Consider the following 21,399-nt stretch of genomic DNA (forward strand, 5'->3'; position numbering starts at 1 on the left):
GTATGTATGTATATATCAAATTATTTACTATTTCTTTCCTTATATTTTAGCAAAAAAAAAATAAATAAATATTTCTGTCATATTTCCTCAAATATTATTGATTTTTATAGACTTTTAGCGCCGTTAGTAAAAAAATAAAAAGGAAGAAAAAAATCATGAAAACCTCGCGCGAATAATTAATACCGAAATCTGTGATTTCTATCCACCTGTATTTTATATATACATTTAATTTATAAATATGTTCATTTTAGTGTTGAAGATAAAGAAAAATACAGATACTGCATAATCAATAAAGCAAGCCAATCAAGTGGACCGAGTTGAAGTTTTGTATGATTCTTCGATGCATGGTGTACGGTTGGACGAGCAAGTTACTATAGTGGATATATAGTAGCCACTCTAAATCTGACAAAACCATGATAAATATATTCTCCATGTTGTGCAATACCCGCGATGTATGATAGGACGCGCATTGTTGCGGAGAAAAGTAGCTCTGGTACCTTCGTGGTGTGAGATAACGCCGCCTCGTTTCTCACTACATAAACTCATCTGATGCTTACGCATCGACGTTGCTTGTACAGATCGAACATTTTGAAATCTCGTTACTTGCTAAGACAAATCGAACCATCATCGAGAGCAATCGAACTAAACCGCGAGTATCACAAATATAAAACGTAAAAATCTACGATAACAGAAAAATAGCTTAGAAATAACAACAAAATTACAATAAATGTTATAATAAAAAAATCCCAGTAAGCAAGAAACATTTTGGAACATTTCAAAAACATTGTAGCAATGTTACAACGTTGCTACAAATGTTATTTAAATATATGTATTCTAAAATGTTTCTTACTTACTAGAATTAAATATTATCCTGTTTTGGGTCAATCGATATTTGTCTTTTAACGAAATATAAAAACTCGCAGTGCAAAAATTCAGCTTGCATAGCAAACCGAAAAGCCACGTTAATAATCACAAGAACAATAATGAAATATATCTTCGTCAAAGTTCTCCAAGGCGTAACATGAGTTGTATAATCAACCGGCAAGTTGATTTTGCGAAGGCGTCGCCTTACGTCCGCTTTCCTCGAAAAGATGATTAATTATCCGCGTTGCCATGCGGCTAACTCAAAATCGCCTATTCTTCGATAAGTGTCATAAATGGTGAACAAAGAACATTGTAGGAAAAGAGGGAGAACTTGGTCCATAGATAAACGACAAACTGATGATGAAACTTATTATGAAGTTATGATGAAACGCATGACTTAGATAAACGATCCTTTATGTAGAACTGTCATCATTTTCTGAATATTCTGTCTCTGGAAGTTATATTATATTCATACTCGTGAATAAATCGTTATATGTATACGTATATTAGATATGAATTGTATATATTATGTCAAACTGTCAAGTATTTGATTTTATTATTTATTAAAATCTATATTTTTTTGTGGACTCCTTAAACTTTGTTCTTTAAATATGTGATTCTACGAAACTTTGATTTCTGAATTCTTTTATTTGTAGCCGCCTGTAGAGTTTGTGACCTTAATCTTTAAATCTTTACGTTATTAAATTCTTGAATCTTTAAAGTTTCATAACAACTGTTTAATTACTCATATCTCTCGAGTTTTGCTATATTTTCCTCAGCATTTTAATATTTAGGTTGCTGAGATATTTTTAATAAATCTGTATCACTGCGTAACACTAAAATCTTAATCCCCGCTCTGATTGTATAATGTACTTTAAAGAGCATCAAACGATACGAATAATCGATAAACTTTAAAATAATAAACTTTACTTTTCTTTCTCAAAAAAATACAAGTTTACATGTGACTCTCTAAACATTACATGTTTTCACTCTCTCGGTCTGGCAGTAGAACCGGAAAATTCGAGGCTAGCGAAAACGACAACTATTTTCAGGATCCAAGTGTTTACTTCGCTTTTAATTAAGCACAACTACTCGTTTGCAATCACGAACGGAATTATCCAGTACTAATGCAAATATCCGTATTCTATAATATCGTACGCAAAGTAATGAAAAATCCAATATCGTTCTTCACTTTTAAGATTAGAAACAAATAAAAAAGGAAAGAAATTTTTTAATAGTTCAGACATTTCAAATAAGATATAGGAATCTACGTGAATGATAGAACATGAATGATAGAAGTTACATATGAGTTTTTTATGATTGTTATTGTGTCATATCATTATGAATATGATGGATACTTCGATGTATTGACATAGTATCTTTTAATGTCACAAAAATCTATAATAGTTCACAAAAAGAAAACTTTTAAAATTTTCTTTTTGTGAAAAACTTTAAAACTTTCATACTTTTATATTTATAAAGTTTGTAATTCTTACTTATTTATTATATAAAAGATTGAAAATACACTTTTGCCTTCTACATTATCTTAATAATTATGTACAAGTTTACTTAAATGCTTTTTATTTAACAATATAAACGCAAATGTACAAAACAAATTTCGATTTAAAGTTTAAATAAAAAAGCGAGAGAATGTAGTTATTTAAAAAATAGTAAAGTTAAATTTATTTGGCTTTTTGTTGATTTAATATAAAAAACTATTTATCTGCGATTTTAGAGATCTAAGAATTTAAGCAAAACAACTCTCGGATATAAATTTAATCTCAAGAGACAGAGCAAAGAAATGATGATGGAGTTAAACGTAAACAACGTAATTTATCTACATTATGCATTTCACTGCATTTTATACAAATAAAAATATTTTATACAAACACACTGCACAAATACTTTTATCCCCTTGTTACAAAATCATAGTACAATTGTTAAGAATACACAATGTTATAAAATTTATCACAACTCCCTCATATTTGAAAATAATTTAAGATGGAAAATTGGCTATTATGTTACAGGTCTCTTTTTTCTCAACGAGCCCAGAGCTTTCCAATAAGCAACGTTTCGAATATTTCAGCCGTACTATACCTAGCGATCACTATCAAGTCAAAGCGATGGTCGATATTGTATTGACGATGGGTTGGAGCTATGTTTCCATCATTTACGAGGAGAGTAACTATGGTGTAAAGGTAAATATTTAATTATAATATATCTGGTTTTAGATTTATAATATAATATATTTTTTAGAGAATGCACAAAGCTATATATAGGATGTTAAAAAAAAATCTGTAACTAAAAGTGGAAATATCTATCTTTTTCTTGTATTTTAGAGGAAGTAATATGGCTAGATTCACGCGAAATTAATAAACTATATTTTCAATTTCTTATAACAATAAAGAAAGAGTACCGTATTTTTTGTGTTTAAAAATAAAAATTGGAAAATTTTGCAGCCAGAACTCTGTTTAAAAATAATTATAAAGTATAAACTTCTGCTAAAACTAATGAGAAATGTTCATAGAATTGTAATAAATTATCAGCATAATACTTTTTCTACAAGTGTCGTACTGTCTACTTTTATACAGGGTGTAAAAAAAACATTTAGTATTTTTATAATAGACACCGTACTGAATAAAAAAGCCTTAGTAAACATAGAGTGGAAACTCATTTCTGAGATATAAATAATTTTGTATGTTAGTATCGTATAACTTCTTATCTCTTCTATGTGTTGCATACGACGTGAAAAGAGAAAAATTGAAATAAATAGCACTGACAGCCTATTTGGGAGAATTACGGGCCCAATGAGGTAATTTCTCATAATGCCCATCTAATTGTAATGACTGATGTCAATTATGATGTCAATTTACTGACACCCGATAAAATTTTTCATTATAAAATGTATGTAGAAATTGAAAATATATATTAAATGTAAGATCCCTAATCTAGCTAATCTTTATTATGTGCTCTAACTAACCTTGTTTTAGTGCTTAAATTCAATGAATATGGTATTGGGAAATTGAAATTAATGTGCAAATATTAATATTTTAATTATATAATGCTCAAACATTCTTCTTTTTTAGTTGAACTTCACTGATTATCAGTACCAAGTATACCAATGGGTAATTAGTGACTATCCACAGATTCAAATTTAGAGACTAACATATGAAATTATTTAGATATATCTTAGAAATAGTTGAATTTTCGACCTATGGTATTTACTAAAGTTTTTTTACTCAGTATGGTGTGTACTATCTATCATATAAATGCTGAAAATTTTTTCGAACACCCCGTCTATTTTCTATTTATTATTATTCGATTTTGCTTTTCAGATTATCTATAATATGTATACATATACCTATATATACACAATACATAGAAAAAAAGAAAGATATATATAATTTTTGTTGCATAATTTTTTTTTGTGAAAATTTGTTTAAAATGAAATAAAAAGAAAATATTTTTTATTACAACTAAAATATAATATTGTAATTATGGTTAAGTCTGAAAACTATAAATATATATTTAAATATGTACATAAATCTTCACATTGAAAATATTTTTGCTCAAATATAATATTTTACTCTAATATTATTATATAAAATGCCATTCGCAAAGCTTTCAAGCTAAATCAAATATTTGTATATAAAAATACAGTACTGTATAAATGTTAAATGAATTAATATAAAATTGCAACGACTTTTCTGATAAATTCATATCACTGCAGATAAATAATAGAACTTTAAAAAATAACAAATAAAACTAATACACGTTTTATATTATAATGATCTAATTTTTTAAAAAATTACACAGAAATTAATTAAAATATTTAAAAAACATAAGTACTTATTATCTATTAAATAATATTTAAAGAAGCATACTGTTTCTTGTTTAAAACTAAATAATCATTAACATGTCTATAATTTTGCTAATATCACTCTTTCAATATATCGTATCAAAATTGTGTTCTTATCTTTTATAGAGATGCTGTCGACAATAGAAACTAATTTCTAATTTTAATATTTTGCATTTCAAATAGCTGTCGCAATTTTGAATTTCTTGATAAAATTAGATACTAATAACACATACACTGCACAGCGATGTAAAATTAATTTTATGTTGTACATAATACACGAGCTACGTCACTTAAAAATGATTTTATTTTATAAAATAAGCCTTAATGCAACTAAAGTTTGACAAATAAATAAATCGATAAATCGTAATATTCGTAGAAACTAAACGTGTAAGAACGAAAATAAATGGAAAGTAAATTGGAATTTTATTCCCTGTCGCGGTCCATTATAATAATTCACAATGGCGCGTAAATAATTTCAACTCCCCTTTCGACGCCCATCTCTCATCTGCAATCCTGCGAATATTTAGCATTGCATGAAAATTATGGTACCTTTCGTTTGCTCAGTGTATGCGACAATTAAATAACTCAGGAGAAATCGTGAGTCTCGTTAAATATTTCTCTCTAGCAAGGGTAATATTCTGGTCTTACACTGCAAATTTCTCTCTCTCTCTCTCTCTGACTCTCTATTTTTTTTTCTCGTTTTCCCTCCATTCTAAATTGCTAACTTCTTTCTAAATTGCTAACATAAAAATTTTATATTTATATTTCACGTATATTTCAGTGACACGCTTACTTGCTCCCAATTAAGATTATTTTAAGTTTGTGGCAAGTCTATTTTACCGAGTTGTTTGATCTCGTCTAGCAAATGAATTTCACATGAATTTCACGAGCAATGTGAATTTACAGAGAGTTTAATTACGATGGAATGTTTATTGAAAATTTTCTCCTAAATATTCTAAATTAAACAGATTTATATGTATTACCGATAAAATAATTTCTTACAAAAAAGATATATATTGTATGCTTTGCTAAATATTACTTAAAAACATCAATATTATACTTCAAATATTGCTGTATTCTGAATATAATAGAATCGTTATCTTATTAATTGCTACACTAGAAAAACGTACTAAATATTAATAAATATTTTTTTAAATACTACTAACTTAATATTTACTTATAGTGAATAAATATTTATTAAATAAAAAAAATTGTAGTTAAATCAAATTAATGATTTCTTGTACCAAATAAATATATATTCTTATTTAGTAAATATTCCGCTACTTATTCAAACAAATATTTGTTAATATTTACAATTAGTATATTTTTCTCTCAGTGTACTTGCAACTATCATGTTCCTCATTACGTACTCAACTACTGCGATAGTGATATTCATGTAACTCTCTCGTATAACTTTATGCAGCATATAAAACAAGAGTAATTTATAATCATCGATTGCAGGATATTGAATATCATAAATACGGCGGATGTAATAATTTGACATCCTGATTCTCACTAGAAATTAGTACCTACCGATTAGCTTTTTGCATCGAATTGTTTTCCTTGATAATGTAAAGATAGATAGCACAAATATGTTTTCTATAATAATATGCTTTCATGGAAATTGCGTAATATAAACAATTTGCAACGCTGTAAAGAAAATATTTCAAAAGCCAGATTTAATTATATCAAATAAACGTTTCTATTTTTAGTAATTATTAGCGTTATGCTGATTTCTGATAAATTATCCTATGTGAGGAAAAAAACACGTAAATTATGTGATAAAAGTTGGAACAAAAATAACAGAAAGGAAAGAGAAAGTCGTTTATAATAAAGGATTTAAATGTACATTTACAGAAAAATATAATTAAAAAAGAAAACGTTTGTGACTATACATATAATAACGATAAATGTCGAATTAATTTAAATAGACTCGTAGGATGCCTAGTGTTTTATTCATTTTCGATTTGAAAGCTAACACGCTTAATAAATGCGTAATTGAGAAATATATCAAAGTCATGCTTTTATTAAATGAAGAAACGATAATTGACGATCCTACGGTTTTAACATAAAAGCGAGGAAACGCCATCCTCAATCAGTTGCATTCACGTCATGAAAAATGCATAAATGTCTTCGCTACGATACGTTACTGCAAAATATATTTTCCCATGTGTACACATTATACATAAAACATACATGTATGTATCATTCTTCATTATTACTGTAACAGATTCTGTCTTGACATTTGTCTGCAGTCTAAAAAACTAACGCGAAAATCCATCGAGAAATATATTTATTTTTTTGTTTTAATTCTTTCTTATATTTTTATCATAGTTGAATAAGTTGAAAAGAAAATGTTAAAAATAATAGCAATAAATTATAAGATACGTTTATTTGCAATATTTCTGTTTTTGACACTTGAATTTTGTAATTCTTTTGTAATAATTATAATAAATAATATAAGGAAATAAATGTGTTTATTAAGGACTCTCTTTTTAAAATAACAAAAATAAAAATAATCTAAGCTATTAACAATAAGAGTCAGCGCGGAAGGGAGTGCGCAAAAATTTTTTTTAAACAAGTAAAATTGTTACTCCATTTGATGTACAGAATTGTTACTTCATTTGATGTCTTCTTTATTTAAAAATCATGAAAACTCTTGAATATTTCGACTCTCTTTGAAGTCTTCTTTAGTATTATGTTATCCTATACTTGATTTCGTGATCAGTCACGGTAGAGTCACTCATAGGTTGAGTAGAGTCACTCACAGGTTGGGTAGAGACACTCACAGTTTTGGCAAAAAGTGAGTGACTCTATCTTGACCGATCGCGAAATCAAATATAGAATAAGAATATTGCTGAAGAAGACTTCAAAGAAAGTCGAAACGGTCAAGAGTTCTCAAGATTTTTAAATAAAAAAGACATCAAATAAAGTAACAATTTTACTTGTTTAAAAAATTTTTTCCTAAATAAATAATACATTCAGATATTTCTTAATATTAAATGATATAAAATATTAGATATATTTATTATCAATTTAAATAAAAATTTAATTATTAATTTCGTTAGTTAATGATTGATAATAATTAGGAAGAGATTCTTCGTGATTTTTTTTATATTCTCTATTTTTATTCTCATTTTTCATGCACACATTTTATTTACATTTGTAACATAATTTTTGCAAATCCATTGCTTCAAAATTAAAATAAAAACTCACCAATCAATGCGTAGCAGCGGAGTTGTAGTACTGCGTCGATCTGTAAAGTATAAATACTTTAAAGCAGTGTTCAAAATAATCAATACTTCAAAAAGTAATTACTGCATCCGTTAAATTTTTTAATCGTCTTTTTAACAGGTATCTGATTTGCAAATGCTAATGCAAAAATGAAGAAATATTCGCGACCGACGATCGTTGCTAGCTACCGCATATTTCCATTAACTCGTTCGCATAATTAATCCGTGAAAAATTGTGAACGATATTCCGACCGTACAATAAGTGAGACGCGACGTTCGCAGCATAATATCTCTTTTCGTATGCTTGCAATGTTGGCTATCGAAGTTGGCGAAGAATTGCGTCGGTGTTAAATCTCCAGTATCGTATTATACGGTCGAGTAATGGATATCACGTAATGGGCGAATCAAGACGTGCCTGAAAAAGTGGCGAAATCTGCGTATAATAAATGAATAACAATTACTCACCCCACGGTTGCTCCGCCGTCGCCCGATGTCTCCCAGGTTCCTTTTGCGCCTTCCATTGTCGCTTCTTCGTGACGTTCACTTACTGCGACGTTCACTCGCGAAAATATTAGCAGTTATGATCGCGATACTTTGCACGGCACTCCCGATATTAATCTTACGATGCGACGCGAACTGTATTATACGGCGACGGAAAAATAACACAATCTGTATGAACATTACGATCCACATGACACCGACGACGCCATGCCCAGTGAGAAATGACAATGAAATCGATATCGAATCGACGTCGATTCGATATTGATTTGACGCTTTCGACGTCGAATTTCGATTCGATGTCGATTCCATTATAGATAATTTCTCACTGGATGAGATCTCGTAAGTAGACGCAACATCACGCAACTTCTTCTTTAGTTATTAGCTCTTGCTTCCAACAGATTTGGAATGGATTTTGGAAAGTCAATACTTACGGCCAGACCAGAGCAAAACGTCATGCAACGATTGAATCTAACATGGCGGAGAATTCATAAATCGCGCAGCTAACTTCACTCGTCGGAAGCAATTAGATCTGTGTTGTTTTAGCTACAGAGAGAGAGAGAGAGAGAGAGAGAGAGAGAGAGAGTTCTTGCATGGCTCATCTTTCTTTTCTCTTCACATCGAAGAAATTCAGCTAAAAAGAACAGAGCTATTATCGCCGGGAGAACTCTATCTGCACTTTTGTGCAGACTAAATGTGTGCCACTTCCCACATGTTAAATAGCAATACAAAATTATTTTTGCATATTAGAATTTAAACGACATGAAGGAATGTATGAGTTAAATGAGTTATGAAAAACATTCATGGAATATAATATTCAAAATTAATGCTCGTTATATGGCTTTACTGATTGTTTACGCGATTTTGATTAAGTAAATTTTAGATATACATTAACAAATCACCATAATTTACGAACACATTAAATTTTTTCTCAAATATGCGATTAGATAAGAAGTTAATAACGTAAATAACGATCGTATTCACTAATTAAGCACATATATCTCACGGTATTAAGCCCATTCTATAATTACGTAAACGTAGTTGTAAATGGTTGTAGTTGTAAGAATTGACCAATCATTGTCGAATACGAGAAGAATATTCGACTATGAATGATCAATTCTTACAACTACAACCACTTACAACTGTACGCTTACGCAATTGTAGAATAGGCTTTACTCGATTTAGAGTCTCCTCATCCTTTGAAGTTATGTTATATCAAAAAGCAATAAAACGTCCCAGTAAGCAAGAAACATTTTGAAATATTCTAGCAACATTGTAGCAGCGTTACAATGTAATTGCTTTGATGCGAATCAATTGAGTTGACGGTTGAGAAATGTGTGACTGATCATCCGAGAGAATATAATCAAAGTTCAATATTATTACATGCGATATACTTCCGTATATATATATATATATATATGAATTCCACACATGTATGTATAATATTAAATGAACGTAAAATATCACGGCCTTCCGTTATTTGAATCGCTCTACTCGATCAGCAATTTGTGCATTACTCTGCGCTGAATTCCGAAAGTGAGCAAATTACGGTTGATCGACAGAATGCATAATAGCGTGAACGATCGATTCGAATTCAAGCACAGTTAAAGAAATCATTATCGCCCATGTACGTAATGAGACTATGGCTTCTAACGCTCATTCGTAGTTTTCCTGATTCAAAGAGCATTTCAAATTCTGCAAAATATCCATCGTAATGGAAAAGGATATCATTCATTCGACACATTAGCGATTCATTAATCGCGCAAATTAATCAAACGAGATGATTAATCGCTAAATGTATCAGGCAACACATACGTGATTGCTTTTCGAGAAATAATAGGACACACTATGCGACATACGAAGTGATTAGAGTCCTAGAAAATAGAAATGTGACATTGAGAGGATAGGTCTGATTAGCTGTCTAAAACACATGATTTAGACAGCCAATATGTGATCACGACGTCTTTTTTTCACATTGTGTTCACACGCATAGGCTAATGTAGCATATGGTAATGAGATATTACGCCAATAATAGTATTCTTTGAAAAAAAATAGCAGTAACCCAGCCTAATTGGCTTAATGTCGCATCTCTGTTTTCTAGGGCTCTAGAAGCGATCTGTGTGCTGATCTGTACCACAACTTATACTCGGGGTGCGTTCCGTTTGACAGCCACTATGATGCCTGCGAGCACTATTTGTCTTTGTTTAACATTTATATAACAATAATAAACGAAGATAAATAACAAAGATAAAATAATTTTATGAACATCGCAAGTATCAAGTGGAACCCTTTGATCGACATGTAAATGGTAATGCGGCGACTTTGTGTAAACTAGCGCGCTATATGCATCTCGATGTTGCATCGTCACGAAAACAAACGCCCAACCGAACATTTGTTTACCTAAGTTGCCAGTTCACAATTCGCGTACCAACGTTGAAGCAAGCGGATAAATCATTCCGCTTGTCGCGTTTCATCTCAAGACATATAACGATCGCTCTTCCTATCTCATTTAGCGATTATCTCGCGCGATTGATTAATTTTCTCGTGATTAACGAATCATATCCAGTAAGCGTGATGAATGACACAGATATTCCGCGCGATTTAGTCGCTTAAAATACAATTGAATTAAAACGATAGGAAATTAGCGTTATAAATCATTATGTGTGTAATTTCATTATGAATACCTTTCATCGTAATGAGAGATTTCTTTTGTACTGCTTGAATTCCAATATACATATATATTTAGTCTCGCACCATATACAATATATTCCGAATATATTCTGTTCCTTGCATTTCGAATTATGTTGATAAACGAGCTGTTATCACGAACTGTATTAAAATCTAGCATCTATTTTATGAATAAAATTTAGTTTGTATTGATTAATATTGCATTTATGTAAATTAGTCTATTATCTTTGGCCTTTTACCAAACTTTACATGCCGAAAAAAAATGAAATTATGCGACTTTAATCAATTAAAATTTTTTTTTTATATAGTATTTTTTAGTAAGTCACAGAAATTAAATTAAATGTGATAAAAGATAAAACGATTTAGTTTCTTTATTTATTAAAATCACGGAACTTTATCTATCTTAGGATATAAATTTGAAAGAAAAATACATAAAATGAAGATAAATTTCAATCCTCATTTAAAGATTTAATATTGTGAAAAATATAAAATAAATAATTACAATTAATATGCTGTAATATAATTGATCATAAACATTTATAACGCTTATAATATTACAATTATTACGCGGATATGTGATTGTGCTAGAATTACGTATCACGTAAAAAAAGCAAGACGGATCTAATAATTTGATGCGAAACTTTAATATTTATGAGCAAAAAATTGATTTTGTTGTATATAAGCGTACATATACATACGTGAATATGCGCATATAATGCGTACAGATACGTGACGTGATTTAAACTATAAATCTCGTCCTTCGTATCTAGTTATCCGCACAATATTTTCTCAATTTCCAATTATTAGATAATATCGATTATTTTAATTAATATTTTAATTGAGGACAAATTACAATGGATTAACTGAGTACAGGTGAAAAAAGAAATTCCGTTTTAAAATACGCAAGAAAAATTATTCAAGAATGCAATCATATATTGTTACAGCTGACAATTCTAGACGTCAAATTCGCGTGGCCATAGCATTAATCACACAATCATCGCATTTGCGAACAAAATTCAATGATGGATGTGCCCACATTAAATTAATATTTCGCGAGCATACATAGGCGACACGTATGAACGGCGCAGTTAACACGCAGCCACATTTTGATGGTACAGAGAAATAGTATTTCGATCTATTACCTCTCGTAAGGCCGCAATAGCTGGCGACACGATCAAAAGAAAAGACCACCCCTGTTACCCAACCGATCAGAATTTCATTACTGCCTATCATATACGTCGCTCCGTACGTGTCAAGTCACATGCACTTGATAGAATTTACACCACAATATTCTGCTTTCCGAGCGAGAGACGAGGGAAAAACGAAGCATTACGTTCATACCAATAATTAGATTCCTTGCGAAATACGCGGACTACATAACGATCTTGCGTGGTCCACATTATCGGCATGCCGGAGACTAAGAGATTAGATGGAAGTTACTTGAGTGCCGGACGTGTGGCTTCGTGGAAGCTAAAGAGCCAAAAACGATTCCACGATATTTTTGCGCATTAAAGTAATCGTAAATTAGTTCGGAAATACATTCGCTCGCGAACAATAAAATACAGCATTTATCGTTAATAAATTGAAATAAAGGTAACAGAGAAAATAAAACCTCGATATGTGATATCTATAAAACATTTAATTACAGAAAGTATTTATTTCCAAAATACTTGCTTATCTGAATGATGAACTTTATACACTTTTTTTAAATAACGAGAAAAGTATTACGGATTTTTTCCACGGAAAATATGATTTTTTAATCACTTTGTTCACATTCATGCTATTCACGAAGCTTTGCAAAAAGTGACAAAATACATAACATGCAAAATCCATGAAACTTAATAACCGTAAATGTGTATAAAAAATAAAGATAGCTACGGGAAAGCTTCAAAAGATCTTTTAACCTGATAAATATTTAAGAACTTTGAAAAACCTAGCCTGTCCCTAAACTTTCCTCCTCTATCCCCTCGAGATATCGCACTTACTTTTCCATGATTTCTTCCTTTGCTCTAAAATTATGGAATATATCCTACATATATAACGTACATAAATCCTTCACATATAATGTAAAATATTTAAATTCTTGCGTATTTTAAAAATCAACTATATTTCTCGCTTATCACGTTATTTCTTACTACTTTTTATTTATGTTATTTTAAAGGCAAGAAAATCCTGCTGTGAAATTCATTAAGTAAATGTGACAGAGACAAAACTGTTTACGAATAAAGATTTCTCAACATAAATAATTTCAAATTCTCTTACATAATACGAAATATTCTCTCACAATGTTATACTAATAATACAGATAATAATACAGATCATAAATAAATGTTTAATAAAGATTCGAATGTCCTTTATTTCATATCACTAATTACAGATCTAATATTGAAGATATCGCATTTATATATAGATACCAAATTCAATTTTCGTTCAGGAGTCGAAACAAGGATCATTATAGCACACAACATCGTCTTATAATAATAAAGGAAGAATCGCGCTTTGAATATATAATATGTACCTACATAGGAATTTGAAACCACCCTCTAGCTAGGTATTCAATTGCTAATTTATTGAACTCGTGGAACAATAATCTGCATATTGACCGAAGAATAATGTATGCTATCAATACTCAGTTCAAATGCATACCTTTTGTTACATTTGTTACAAGATATTAAAAACGTTAATGGCAATGAAAAAACAGTCAAATGTGGTTTTAACAATTGAGCAATTAAATCCAACTGCCCAATTGCTAAAATTATTTTATAGTAATAGAGTTAAATCACTTGCGGTGCATGGAAAACATGGAATTTTATTATTGCAAAATTTATTATTATGTGAAACCTTAGGGAATAGTTAAAAATACGGGAAAAGAGGAAAACCATATTCGTACGTAACTACGTTTTTCTGTATGATACGACCAATCGATAATACCATTCGCGATGGGATTGGAAATCAGCGATCTCTGCGCGACATACGAATCGCATACGAAAAATGTGCACACACAGGACCGGTCTAGGAGGAACGGATCGATACGAGAACACATACATACATACATACATACATATGATTTCGTAGCACGAAGAGAACATTTTTCAACGAGCGGTCGAAAGCCAAAAGCACGGAACAAATAGAGATTTTTATTACGAATATCCATTTGTTTGACAAAGTAACAGAGTTTTTCCACCTCACCATTGAATCTCACCACGGAATTTCAATTGCGTAATTCATTTCATAATCAATAAAGTGAAACAATCTCAATGATGTAAATTTGACTAAATCTCACCATTTGTCAGTCAGAAGTGACGTTCTATTATTATGTATCTATCAAAAGACAAATATTTCTACAGATAGTATAAAAAGATCGTGACTAATATTTTCATATTAAAATATCGATTAACGTCTAATGTCTGAAGTTTAATTTTGGTAAATATTATTTAAAATATAAAGACTAAAATGTAAGGAAAAGTAGGAGTCCGCGCAGTAATCGTTGCTCAAGTGTAATAATGGACATGTTTATATGTCCATTTTTAATGTAAAGTATAAAAAGTAAAATATAAAAAGTTGATATAAAATTCGTTTTTTTTTAAATATTTTAATATTATATTATTTAAAATACATTATTTCAAAATCTGATTTTTTGTGATGAAAACTTTTACTACAAAAACGCTGTTTCCGAACATGAGACAGAAACAATTTAACTTTTGTAGTAATTCGTGTTCATAATATCTTTAAGATTTAATGCAGCGAGCTCTGTTATTTAAATCATGATTTCTTTATACAATCTAGTAAAAAAAGTTTTTTTTACTTTAGGTGTTCCATTTAAGTTTATATTTTTCCATTAAGGTGCATTTCGTTCTCGCTCTTCTATTCATTCTTTGCTACGCCCATCTTTCCTCTAAAAGACCTCAAAGCACTACGTGCAATGCTCGATGAAGGCCACGAATGAGCCCGCATTAGATACGATGCATTGTTAGAAATGTCTTCGAGAAAATGCATCCCTTTCTATCTCTCTGTGTTGCAGGCTTTCGAGGAACTCGAGGAACTACTAGGGAAATATAACATATGTATCGCCGTCAAAGAAAAGTTGGTGAAGGACTCCGGAGTCGCCGAGGAGGTTGCCTACGATGAAATAGTTTCAAAGTTGCTGACAAAACCACGAGCGAGAGGTAAAATAAAGATTTAATAAACCGAACGAATTTTACTTATAAAGCAAAGTGTAAAAAGCAAAAAACGTTTCTTTTTCATTATTTTTCTTATTATTAATAAAACAATGTACAATTACTATTTATTATTATTTAAAGGAAAATCACTGATATTGACATAGGTCTTCTAAAGCGACACCCCTTTATTTCTTATAAACTAACTATTGCACTTTATTGATACTAATAAAATCATGATCTGTTTAGCTAATTAAAGAAGTACAAACTCATAATTCGTATATTTGTTTGTTTTTCTATATCAAATCAGCTAAAAACAAATTCTACGAATGAGAAAATAAAATTCTTATTTTTTTTTTTGCAAATTGCGTAGTTTAAATAATAGTGACTTATATATTATTGATAATATTATTTTAATTTAATTGTTTTAAATGCTTGTAGTTTCCTAAATCAGTTTTATTTATAATTCTTTTTTATAGTTTTTTTATAATACGATTTTAAATTAAAAATTGGGATGTAGCGTAAATCGCTACACCTATCTGTAAAACAGACCATGAGTTAACTTAATCTTTATAATGTTGCTTTATAGTGTTAAATAGCTCTATTGGAGCTGAAAGCAATTGTGCATATACAGAAAAACTCTCAAAAAATTATCGCGTTACATATTTGCATCTTGCAGAACAGCATAAAGTAAATATGCATATAATTCAATAAAAATGTTTTATAACGAAGTGGAAAGATTCTGGAAAATCTTATATACATTCACTTTGTAGGTACTTTATACAGATAATTCCTGTAAAAGAAAAAAAAGGAATACCTAACATTACTGCCTATTCTGTCAGTTTTGGAGCCCATTTTGTCAGACGCTCAATTTTGCTTATGTTACGAAAAAATTAATTATTGCAAAATTGTAAACAGTATTATAAAAACTTTTATGCTATTTGACAGAAGACACTTTCTAATTTGTACTTATATTTTTAAAGTTTTAGTTTTACCTTTTGTTTAAGAAATATTATCTAAAAACAAAGTGGTATGTCGGTATTGGTGACTTTCCTCTATATTATCACATGTAACAATTTTTGACGCTCTTAGAAGTGTTAATCCAACATATACGATAAATTTCCTCTCATCCTCTCTCACTCTTTTTTCTCTTAAATTATAAATCTGATATATACCAACTTTGTGAATAAGCCGTGAAATCTTAGCCGACGTTTCTTCGATAATCCGCTCTTGGATGGAATAAATGTCATTAAAAAGGATTTATATTTAAATTATTGTCGCATTCTCATTTCAATAGTCTGTCCATTCACACGATCACCACTCTTCTAGTGGAAGTAAATTATCTTAAAACGCAAACGAATTTTCGAACGCGGGAAAGATACAATTACGAAACAGTATCGTATCGATGGTGACTGTAACAAAGACTTCGATTTTATTCGATCCGCTTCAGATTGACAAAATGGACTCATTATCGAAATGGAAACGCGACTCATTCCAGACAGTGTACTGTGTCAGATTCAATTCGAAACTTGTTGAAAATCTCCAGAACTCGCCTACCTCCTCCACTTCTACTTCGAATCTTCCAAGTGAGATGAGCGAACATTAAATCCTCGGCTTTCTTCGCAAGTTAAACACGGATACATTACAGTTTTAATTGAATATTTGTATACGCACGTGTCTTCGATCGATCTATTCACGAAAGGACAAACTATTTGCACGTGGAATGCACGTGGGAAAAATTAAATTATCTCTTTTAGTATAATATGTATTTTATGTTAAATAATGTCGTCTTCAAAGCCAGAAAAGATGACATTAATATTTGTATTTCATTTCACCTGACGGAACGTGCTACCTCAATTACGATATTAGTATAGATTTTCGATAAAGTAAAATAACACATGAAGAGAAAATTGCGATCAGATTACGATCAAATTACGATATCAGTTTTGTAATGAGCTTATTTAAATATTATCTTATGTTACACATGAGAAGTAAGATAAATAAAATCGAACCGTATATTTATACATGTCGATAATGAAATATCAGAATCTATCAATATATCTATATATATCTATATATATATATATATATATATATATATATATATATATATATATATATATACATATAACTGTACACTTTAGAAGAAAAATTAAACGTGAGATTACAGAGAAATGAGCGGATAATCATCCCGCTAAAGCAAAATAAGAAATGGAAGAAAGTGAAAACGATTGTAAAGCGTATAAAAATTATACTGTTGTCACATAATTCTTTTTACATATCCGTATATAGGGACATAAAAAAGAAGTATAATAATAATTCTTTATTCAAGTTAGAACGGTAATCTTGTTTCAAGAATATAAGAATTTTGCGACTTTGTCTGATGAGTAATGTGTGCTTTCTTTGTAGTCTTAAATATTTCATCTATGTAATCTATTCAACATAGTCCTGAACCTCGAGATCCCTCCAGAGGCGATGACTTTTAGAATATTTTATACTTGGACAAACTTTCAGCCAACATTTTTTATAAATAATTCGCTTCTCAAGAGAGAGGAAATATTTTTTAAAGAGCTAAAATTGAGAGAGAGAGAGAGAGAGAGAGAGAGAGAGAGAGAGAGAGAGAGATTAAACGGTTCGTTAATATACTTGTTCAAGAATACTTCTTTCTCTGTACAAGATATTAGGTCAAGAGAGATATATTGAACGAGAGAGAGAGAGAGAGAGAGAGAGAGAGAGAGAAAGAGAGAGAAAGGAAAATGTACAGAAACCGGAAAATTCCATAAGCAGCAAACTGAGTATACAATGTTTATTACGGTAACGGAAGTAATTACACTTTTTAATAGAATAATATGCACAATTTTTCACGCTCAATTATTTTCATTATGACTAACAAATAAAATGAATTTAGTAAGTAAGTATTTTTTAAGTACATTCTTCTCAACGATCCTGTTAGTTATTAAAATGTATGATTGTAGAGAGAAGATAAATATCTATAAAATTTTTCTCAAAAGGATATTTTCATCTCTTTGATTCACAGCAATTCAAATTTAAAGTACCCAATTTTATCTAAGAAAGGCATATACGACGTCGGCAAAGAATATATTTTATTGTTTGAGATCTACTATACTCTTCGTATCTCCTATACTCCGAAGGAAAAAGTATCTTGCGATAAACATCTATTTTATGTAGAATTTCCTCGCAGACCCTTTTATATAACCAAACCATTCTCGACTTTGTAAGATCAACCTTATGCTCCCTTTTACGTACCTTCATCGATTTCTGCCTGTATAATCTCGATTCCCACGGGAATCACCGATCGTGACATAAAGTAAAACGTTTCATCGACACTTTTTCAATGAAAGCTGGAACCCTTCTCATTTGGTGAAAACGAATTTTTGCAATGCTGGTAGGTGATAAAATAAAATCGGAATGGTGAAGATTCTTTTATCGTGATATATAAGCGTGAAAAAGCGCTGTGTCGTGCGCAACTTTACAGACGCCTCTCAACTTGTACTGTCGTAGGTTGCATTATCTTTGGTTCCGATCAAGAAGTCGCCGGGGTCATGAGGGCGGTCAGGCGTCGTAAAGCGACCGGGGTTTTTTCTTGGATTGGAAGCGACGGCTGGAGTGCAAGAGGATTAGTGAGTAACGGTAACGAGCCGGAAGTCGAGGGCACTCTATCGGTCCAACCTCAGGCGAATCCCGTTAAGGGTTTCGAAGAGTATTTCCTCAACTTGACCGTTGAGAACAATCGCAGAAATCCCTGGTTTGTCGGTAAGAGAGTGCTAAAGGATGCTGGATCTACGATAAGAGCAAAACTTAGCAAATTCTAGTTTGCACAGCAATCATAGTTTGCACATGCACGTGGATATGCATTCGCATATACAGTTGTAGTTGTTAGTAAGAAGTCCCTTTATTGTCAATATATTCTGATGAACTTTTGGCACGCAAATATAATATTGCTAAGAGCAAAAACACAAGGTAAACAAAGTGTCGACTATTGTGTCGTTTATGCCAAAGAAAGTTCTTGACAGTTACACAATTCGTCTAGAAATGTCTAATTTTTTTAAATAAAAGAAACTACTAAATTCTGGGTAAATTATTTAATTTTAACCAAATCTCAATGAATTAATTTCAAATAGAATATCTATATAAGGCAATAAGCCTAGCACGATGTCGGTGTAAAACGGATTATATTGTTCAAACTTTACATTACATACAAACTTCCAAACGTTTCGGTTCTCACAGAATTATCTTCAGTGATTAAGTGACTTACAAATTCATATATAACGATCTTATCTTCATTCGTCAGTTAAGCGTAGTTAGATAACAATAAAATTGTCGTGATTCTTCGTACAAGTATCGAATTCGGAGTGATGATCCATGACAAGTACAATAAAATTCTTTTACTTTTATGGTGATATGGACTGTAAGTTAAGATAAGCGATAGATTAATGAATGGAAAAATACTGAAACCCATTGTTCTTACCTTAGAAGTGTGAAAAATTGCTAGATCGACAGGAAGAACAATTAGACGTTGAACAGATTGTTGGACACAGTCGGACATAAAGAAATGGCACAAGACAAAACAAAATAAAATCAAAGAAGAGGTGATCCAATTAGGAAAGAGAAAAATATTGTCTGATTCAATTGCCGGAATAATACGTCTCTAATAGAAATAGACTTCTGAAAGAAATTCGGTGTCATTTTGCTTATTTAATCCTTTTTTTTTTTGTTTAAGGTATGGATCGTCTCAGAAGTTAGTCTTTTTATTGTAATGTTTCTCGTTATTCAGAATCTGAACTCTTTTCCAGTCAAAATGATGATTATTATGCTCTTCAATGTTTTTAGCTGTCGTTTAGTTTGGCCAACATACGTGGCGTCACAATCTTAACAAGAAAATATACAACACCGCTATGAGACATAAATATCCATTGAGTTTCTTCCAGTTTTGAAGAAACTTTTTAATGTATTAGGAATTGGAAAACCAGTCTTAATATTACATTTCCTTGTAATAGATGAAAATTTCTCTGAGTTTCTGTTCTTTAACGTAAACCGTTTTTCTTTAATAATATGTTCCTTGTTTAATTTGTTGTTTAAACGCTTTCTTTAAAAAAAAAACAGTTATTTAGGTCTATACTTAATCGTCGAGAATATGAAGGTTAAAGAATAACAATTATCAATGAGAAGATTAATGGCTAAGAAATTTTTCTGCGGAAGGATGGATCAAAGAGAATTATTGTGTCCATAATGCCATAAACCACTCCTCTTTTATGTGATAAAGAGTGGTAAGAATAAAAATTCAAATATCTAACGTCAAGAAAATTTAAACTATTATTCTCACCAACTTTCATTGTGAACTATAATCGCTCGTGTAACGAATTGAAAATTCTTAGTATTTCGTTAAAAGAGTCAAGCGGCGTAGACAAAAAAATGTCAACATATCGTAGATAGAAGGGCAAATGTATCAGTATTAGATCCAATGCTCTCAATTCCAAATCTTCTAAAACCAGGTTCGTCACAATGGGAGATAGCGAAGAGCCCGTAGGCGTACCAAAAATCTGTTTATAAAAGATACTTAAATTTAAAATAAATTGAATTTAATACTAGATGTATCGCAAGAAATTTTTGTGAGATGGAACTATTATTGGAAATCATATCCCATTTTTTTCAGTATGCAGTCAATAGCTAAGTCAGTGGGCATGTTCGTAAAATTTGAACTATTTGATTTTATTCAAAATACATTCTTTTAGAAGTAACACAGCCAAGCCAGAAATGATTGATCGGTCGACATCAATCGACGGTGAATCAGCATTGATTCGACGTTGATCGGTCAATCTTTTCTGGCTGAGAGCGATTTGAACGTTCAATCAAATCGTAGAATGACTTTTAAAAATTATTTTTGTGATGCTGTTGAAAATGCTCGTCACGTTGTTTGAATACTGGAAATTGTTTTTATTATGGCGACATCCTTTCATCGATGTTTTGAATTTTGAAAATAGTCATATCGGAAAATCAAAGCTACATATGTCGGGTGAATATAATGAATAATTTAACATAACAATATGATTTTTTGCTAAAAATGAACTAACTAAAGCAA

General features: G+C 30.6%; 1 protein-coding gene and 1 long non-coding RNA gene across 2 annotated transcripts in view; one reads left to right on the forward strand and one right to left on the reverse strand.

The window, feature by feature from the left end:
- LOC108756595 overlaps positions 1-8,775 on the reverse strand; it is a 23,274-nt gene extending 14,499 nt beyond the window's left edge. Inside the window, exons 1-2 of the long non-coding RNA XR_001939847.1 lie at positions 8,422-8,775; positions 7,940-7,979 (exon numbers count right to left, since the gene is read on the reverse strand). This is a non-coding gene — a long non-coding RNA (uncharacterized LOC108756595). The remainder of the gene's footprint in view (positions 1-7,939; positions 7,980-8,421) is intronic.
- Positions 1-21,399, forward strand: part of LOC108756594 — a 135,863-nt gene that overhangs the window by 107,885 nt on the left and 6,579 nt on the right. Inside the window, exons 4-6 of the mRNA XM_018500508.1 lie at positions 2,892-3,062; positions 15,164-15,308; positions 18,822-19,073. Of these exons, the coding sequence (XP_018356010.1) occupies positions 2,892-3,062; positions 15,164-15,308; positions 18,822-19,073 (568 nt within the window). The remainder of the gene's footprint in view (positions 1-2,891; positions 3,063-15,163; positions 15,309-18,821; positions 19,074-21,399) is intronic.

The sequence above is a fragment of the Trachymyrmex septentrionalis genome, unplaced genomic scaffold, assembly GCF_001594115.1.
Source record: "Trachymyrmex septentrionalis isolate Tsep2-gDNA-1 unplaced genomic scaffold, Tsep1.0 scaffold129, whole genome shotgun sequence".
NCBI classification, from domain to species: Eukaryota; Metazoa; Arthropoda; class Insecta; order Hymenoptera; family Formicidae; genus Trachymyrmex; species Trachymyrmex septentrionalis.